We start from the raw sequence: 7,442 nt of genomic DNA on the forward strand, positions 1-7,442 counted from the left end.
TGTGTGTGTGTGTGTGTGTGTGTGTGTGTGTGTGTGTGTGTGTGTGTGCGCTGGGACGAGAGGCAACAGTCCATGCAGTTAAGGAACAGTGTGAGAAGGAAAAAAACAAACAAACAGGGAGCTAACAATCTCAGCTCCTGCGGTGAAGGAAGAAGAAAGAAAAGCAGAACAGAATAATCTGGTCGGACGTTTGAAGCTGTTAAAAAAAAACAAACAGAGGAGAGGAAAGGAAGAATGTTTGTCCTTCCACGGGGCTCCCTCCCCGACAAACAAAATCTAAACTGTGGTATCTGGAAGCGGAGCTAAGCCGAGCTCCGACACGCAGGGGAAGCAGCTTCTCTCTGAACCGCATGAAGCCGAGGAGACCAAGAAATCTTACTCATTAAACATTCCTTTGATTTGTGTTTTTAAGGTCTGCGCAGCTAATTCAAAGCTTTATTTGAATCTTTGGTCTTGGACCGGAAAGCAGAAAAAAAAGAGGAACCTGACTGTTTCGACATCCAGGTGACTTTAAACCCAGTTTAATAAAAATCAAAAGGAACTCATTTAGAAACAGCAGAGTCCTGCGTGGCTGTGGGCGCCTCCCAGTGTGTAGTGAGGAGAAAAAAACAAAAAAACTAACTCAAGTCATTTCTGATGCTGGTACCTTGTTGCTGGGGCAGGTTTTGGCTCGGAGGGCAGCTATAGGTCAGTTGGTTGATGGGGGGTCGGTAGGGCGGCGGCTGCTGCTGGTTGGAGCACTGCGGGTGGTGGGCTGAAGAGCAGTAACACGTGGACATCTGCCATTTAAAAAAAGAGCAAGACACGTCACGTTTTCACTTCACAGGATCAGTCACGGAGCTTCTCGCCACGGAACGACGCGGCCCTACCTGCTGCACGGGCTGCTGGATGTAGGCGGGCTGCGGGAGGAGCGCAGGGAAAGCGGTGGGCCCRGCGCTGGAGCCGGGGTACGCGGGGRTCAGGGCCGGGACGTGCTGACCCTGCAGCACTGCTGGGTGTCCCCCTGATGGTCCTGCCACCATGTAGCCGGTCACCTGCGAAGGAGGAGGAGGAGGGGGAGGGGCTCCCTGCAGCATCAATGGYGAGGGGTGGTGGTGGTACGCAGAGGGGTAGCGGCCGTCCGACACTGAAACTGCGCCTTCATTGGGCGACTGGAGAGTCATGTGACTGAACTGGGTGCTGAGGACTTCAGGCTGGAAAAAAAAAGTACAAGTTACATTTTTTAAAACTGAGGAAAGTAGAAAAAAAAGGGTCTAAACAAGTCCTAAATCTAAGCATCCAGTCCGGGTCACTCTTGACATGTTTGGGGAAAACGTCGTGTTTTTTTTTAGCCGTGGATTATTCAGAGCCAACATCTGCTGATGAATTAAATATTAATGGAACTTTCCACGGGCATAATTAGTCACAGAGGCATGTCTTTTGACTAGAAGCAGGTCAAAAATGAGGTTAAGTGAATGCAGCATCCACATACATCGACTCCTGCTGGATACCGACACACCTAGCCACCCAAAATACACAAACAGGTTTATAAGWAGTGAAGGAAATACTTGAGTTCTGAAAAAAAAAAAAAAAGGAGTGCCTGATGGTCTTTTCCTTCTACAGAAATTTTATTCTTAAAAAAAGAAACAAGAATGAGGACAAGAATGGAGAAACTGGGGCAGCCCAATATATTTAAAAAATGTCAAAATTATGAATTAGGGCCAGATTAGTGGGTAAATTTCAACAGAAGGTGCACCTTAGTTTTTAGGATGAACAGGTTTTTTTAGGCTTCATGGTAAAATTGATCAAATGGTGGCTCATGGCACTGATCAGGGACGGATGAATCAGCAACAGACGGCAGGTATGGTAAGCAGTTCTATTATATAAATACTAACACTCTGAAATATCCTGCGGCAAGTTTTTAGTATATATTTATTCAACATTCCTGATTTTTACAGTCATTTGGGACATGTTACTTGGGTCTGTTGTTTTTAATTTGGGTCAAATTAATTAAATCAACACTTTAGTTTAGAGCTACCTTTCTTGAAATGATCAAACTTTCTGTTTGACACGTGGTCTTGGGGTTACTGTTTATGCTTTAGATTTGTTAAAAGAAGTAAAGTCTAACAACATACATTTGTTTTCTTGTTGTACTGTACAGAACCCTGACCCCTTTACCTGCAGACTTTTTCTAGCATTAATWAATTTTAAGAGGTACAACTTTTCTAACCTTTATGGTAACAAGTATCAAATGGTGGATGGAGCTACTGAGAAGTTATTGCAGGTATGGCAAGAAGTTCCATCGTTAAGCATATAGTGAATGTAGAAGTTGACAAATCCCATTGAAGCTTTTCTAGCCTTCACTTTAAGMGTACAGCATGTCTTTAATAGAACAGCCTGATCTAAATATTTTACAATGAATTAAAGAGCAAATTTATTTTTGAAACATCATTGCACAATCAACATCATGTAGATAAAATCTAGATTACAAAGGACCAGAATAAATCACTCGTTCCTCACAGCTAGATGACAGTGAAGGAGACGCTAAAGCAAACAGAAACCTTAGAGATCACTGTGATCAGAGAACARGAGGGAGGAAAATGTGGATGTTTCTGATACTGTGCAGCCTGAATTTAACCTGAACCAAGTGTGAAAACTAATCATTTCTCCAGCTGCGGAGTTTGAGTTATTCACAGCTTTTATAAGCAATAAGAAAGGAATGAAAGGAACCTGGATAGAGAAAAAAAGTCAGAGTGAAAATGTTTAAAGATGATCTGACTTATTTCCTGTTTTTTTTAACGCAGTGAAGCATAAATCTGATCAACAAACTGAAAAAAAAAAGCCACAAACAGAGAAGAAAAGAAAAGAAAGGAAGTTCTGTACCACAGTGCATTGTTGGTTAGAAGGACAGACAGGCAGGAACTGAGGAGGAGGAAGAGGAGGAAGAGGATAGGAAACCGCTGGGTTGTGAAGAGGCTCGGAGGATGGCTGAAGAGGAGGACAGACCGGCTGAGGAGGAGAAACCAGAAGATGGACAGAGCGTGAGAGCGGGCGGAGTGCACTCGCTCGGTTTCACAGATTCCTGCTGAAAACGGCGTCGGCTCACCTGGGAGTGAAGCTGATTGGCTGCTTGCTGCTGCGACTCCGAGGGCATCGGCTGGGCTTTCCCCTCCTGCYGGATCCTGCCGGCAGCCGGGTCGTAAACTACAGCGCTGCCGTCGGGATGGATGAAAGGTTTACCTGTTGAGAGCCAAGAACGTGAAGCTGGTGAGAAAAAACAAAAAAGAGTCTGGTGCACGTAAGGAAAGGCGATGCTGGCAGATTCTTGATGAACAGTTTGCAGCTTCGAACTTCACAAATGTGTGCCGAGGCCCATGATTCAGACTTACAGAGCTCTCCCATCTGTTCCAGTCATGCATTTTCATCAGGAGAGCAGGAATGTAAAATATCAAACTGACTTTGATCTAATGCAGAAAGTTGGGACTCCACTTCCAGGAGYAATCTAAATAAAACCCATCCAGCGTTTGTAACCGCCGCTGCATGGGTTTTAATGAAACCTTCAGAAAGTAATCACGGGGCGCACGTCTATGTCCATTCAACATGGCCGCCACTGTTGGCAGGACCACCCACCTGTGTGTGGACTGATCAGAACGCTGCCAGGTGGGATCCCTGAGGCCTCTAGCGGCAACATGTAGAAGTTAGCGGTGTTTGACGCTGGCAGCTGCGGGGGGACYCTCCTGGTGGCTTCGGGGTGTCCTCTGGCGCTGGAGGCGTGACGGACGGAGGGCGTGCTGGGCTGCAGGGGGGCCGAGGCCGGGAGAGGCAGGTGAGGGCGGGAGAGCGAGCTGGACGAGGAGCCCACGCTGCTGCACGATTCTGAACCTTAACAACCAAACAAACAAGGAGAAAGCCTCATAAAACAACCGAACGCGCTTATTTGAGGAAAAGGAAAACGTCGACAGAAATAACTGCAGGCGGAGCAGAAGCCGAATCAAGAGTCCACCTTTTTGTTCTACGGCCATAAATAAAACAACCCCCCACAAAGCAGAGGATCTAATCTCAGCCAATCAAATCACAAATGGATCATAGTGCAGAGTAAGCACTCACGCTTCGGAATGAATTTGTCTGGTGGCCCTCCCCGCCCGCGCTGCTCAGACTTATACAATATGCAGAAACTCCTCGCCGGTTGCTTTTACTCTGCTGCTGCGACATGTTTTCTCTGAGTCCTCTTCCATTTTGGGGCTGCTACTCCGTAATGACTCCTGACAGGTGTCTGGCTCCACGACACGCAGAGCGAGCTGCAGCAGGACTCTCTGCTCTGGTGAGACCACTGGTGACCAGAGAGCCTGTTTTAAAGGGGACCAAATATGCTAAATTCACTTTTTTCAGTTTTTTTACTTACATTTGGGTCTGTACTGCTTCTAAAAACAGTCCTAGCACCAATCAAATGCACTCAGATTTATTTTTACTATAAGTAAATGTATTTTTCTGTGTCTTGAGATGACCTGTTTTCAAACACCGCTACTTGTGATGTCACAAGTCTCACTCCAGCCCACCCCAACCTGAGCCCAGCTCATCTCCTGGTAAACCAAGCAGAGACTCCGCCCACTTCTTCACAGGACGGTTCTGCTGTTTTAGAACAGTCATGGAGAACAGAGATGTGTGGATTAATTTTATTTTTATTTAACTTTATTTTTATTTTTGATGGCAATGTTTTAGCAATGTTAAAGAAAGTTTGTGTAAATAATTTCACCATGAACTACTTTGGAAAAATCGAACTTTCTACTGAAAAGAAACTGAAAGTAAACTTCTTGCGGGGGGCGGAGCTAACGTAAAAAAGGTTGGGAGGGGGTTTCCATAACAACTTATGCAAAGCAGCAGGTTCTGAAGAGAGCTGAAGAACCAACAGAACTGAAATGGTGACATTTCATTATCTGAGATTTATTTAGTGAATCAAATCAAATGAACATGTTTTGTAGAGCCCACAGATAGATCCTAACTTGTTCTAGGACCCCCAYATTAGGTCTCCTTTAAAGCTGCAACCTGATTTGACTCTTTGGATGAAGATATTAGAGGAGATAAAGCTCAGTTGATTTCTCTCTCAGTCTCTGGGCACTGCCCGGTTTTCGTGGGTCTTGCCTGTTTTGGACAGCCTCCCGGTGCTCTTGCTGCTGGCCGTGCTGTCCCCGCGGACCAGGCCTGGGGAGATGCCGCTGAAGCTGCTGGCCTTGGTGATGGCGGGCCGGGGGGCGAGCCGGTTGGAGCTGTCCGAGCTGTCGGTGCTGCTCCACGGCCGGGGCTCACCGTGCCGGGGCAGGGCTTCTGTCTCCGAGCTGCTCTGGCGGCTGGCGTCAGAATGGCCCGCTCGTAACCTGGATCAAAACAAAACAAAATGAAGGCTTTACTGCGCTGTTCCAGAAATATTTGCTTATGTGGTTTTAGTGAAATACACTGACTTTGTGAAATGAATGTGGCATTAATTTAAAGTATTAAACATAAAAGATGGTCATTTAAAGGTTGGTGAGTGCCAGAAGATCCAAAGACCCGAGAGAGGTTCAAAGATCACATGATGATCCTTTAAGGCAGGATGTTCAAGGACAGATATTTTAAATTCTTTTGTCACGTGATGCCTTTTATAGTGGTTCCTAATAATGCCAGAGAGCACAGGGGGGCCGTAACCTGGTCTGCTCAGAGGTTGTGAAAATATCAGTTTAATGTTTGTGTAATAAAATCACCAACACAAGTTCACTAGAAAAATTAAAACACTGTAGAACTCAGTTCTTTTATTGATTTTTCAAAATAAAATAAGTTTTTAACTATTCACTTGATTATTTCGATAAAAGGTTGAACGTGTCTTAGGGAGAAGTGGGGGCGAGGGATGGGGGGCTTAGCTTGGTTTGGAAGTAAGAAAGGGGAGCTTTGAGGAAAGTAGGTTGGAAACCACTGTTTTATCAGAATTAACATAAGATCCGGTTCAGATACAAACTCTGAACTTCATCTTTTTTACTGATGCTCATTCCTTCTTGCAAGAATAAAAGTGATCCAAATTAAAAAGACAGAATTCCAGAATTAACTGAAAAAAAAAACTTTAACAGAATTCAAACCTACAGGTCATTGAGACATCATCTAAAGTATGTATGAAATGTATGTAAATACATGTAAATGTATGAAATATCAATATTGAAAAGGATTGCAATAAATCAATCCTTCTACAATAGATGTAATACTGATTTAAATGGTCAAATGTGTGTTTTTTAACATGGTTTTCTAATATTAAGCAACCTTTACTTTTATTTATATTCAGACTAAAAAAAAATTCCTTCTCCATTTATGAAGCATAAATAACTTTCAAATCTTCATCTTTAAAGGACTAAACAGAGAGGTTAGAGAGCCGCTACCCCGCAGGCTTTAGAGGTTTCTCTGCTCCAATACACTTGGTTTGAATGACTGTGATTAACAGGTGAATGCAGATGTTGAAGAGCASTGAAACAGGTGTGCTGGAGCAGAGGAACAAGTCAAACCTGCAGGACTGGACACCCCTAGTTTAGACAGTTTTATAACCATTAAAACACAGATGGTTTTGGGTTATTCCCTGATTTAATTGGCCCTCTACTGTCTGAAAAAGCCACCCCACACGACAGAATCCAGTCAGAAAAATCCCATTAAACAGAATCTTTCCGGAGCAGCACAAAAACCCAAAACAACAAATCCTCAGATCAGCACTCTGTTCCCGAGTGAGCCGATTAGGACGATTCAGAGGCCTCTCTCTCTCTCTCTCTCTTTCTCTCGGGAGCTGAGTGATATGTGACGGGGGCGGACCCACCTGAACATTTGCCGCCTCTGTTGAGTGCTCATGCATGAGTGTTCCTCCTGCGRGCTGAAAGGAACAGAAAGGAAGAAGTGTTACAGAACAGGAGCTGACAAAGTGAGAATATTTTCAAACTGCTGCTAATTACTCCTCAGACAGAGGAAAACGTAGAGGGGGAGGGAATGGAGAAGCTTTTATTACTGCTTACCTTTTATCAAATATAAAGTGATCACCCTGCATAAAAAAGAGAGAAAGATTAAAGTCAGTTACATCATTTCAACAGCTTCAGGTTTTCGATATTAAAATGTGACTTCTGGGGCCAAATCAGAGCGTCCCTGTGTTCGCATTCGTAAAGCCGGCGTTAGTAATTGGCAGCAGGAAATCTACTGAATTTGCACATGAATAGACACGACACAAAGATTTGTGAAACATGCCTCCCCCCTCCCTCCTCCTCCTCCACCAGCCCGCCTACATCAACAGCTCTCACATCATGTGCAAAAATCCTTTCTCTGGCTCGCTGGTACTCCTCCTCCCTCTCCTCCATCGATTTGCTCCTCTTGTCAGCTTTCAAACGCATTCGAATCTGGCAAGGACACACACACACACACACACACACGAACACACACACACACACACGAACACACACACACACACA

The 7,442-nt window shown here is 44.6% G+C and overlaps 1 protein-coding gene across 1 annotated transcript; it reads right to left on the minus strand.

Annotated features, from left to right (window-relative positions):
* Window positions 1–646: 646 nt before the first annotated feature.
* Window positions 647–7,370, minus strand: LOC106526211 (R3H domain-containing protein 1; the record flags this gene model as incomplete). Its single annotated transcript, XM_014020750.1, is given in 9 exon segments — window positions 647–779; window positions 870–1,193; window positions 2,863–2,988; window positions 3,086–3,219; window positions 3,610–3,861; window positions 5,119–5,351; window positions 6,803–6,856; window positions 6,996–7,021; window positions 7,275–7,370. Coding segments are annotated over 9 exon segments (1,378 nt in total), but the record flags the coding sequence as incomplete, so codon positions are not given.
* Window positions 7,371–7,442: the final 72 nt, after the last annotated feature.

Source organism: Austrofundulus limnaeus, unplaced genomic scaffold (genome assembly GCF_001266775.1).
Source record: "Austrofundulus limnaeus strain Quisiro unplaced genomic scaffold, Austrofundulus_limnaeus-1.0 Scaffold265, whole genome shotgun sequence".
NCBI classification, from domain to species: domain Eukaryota; kingdom Metazoa; phylum Chordata; class Actinopteri; order Cyprinodontiformes; family Rivulidae; genus Austrofundulus; species Austrofundulus limnaeus.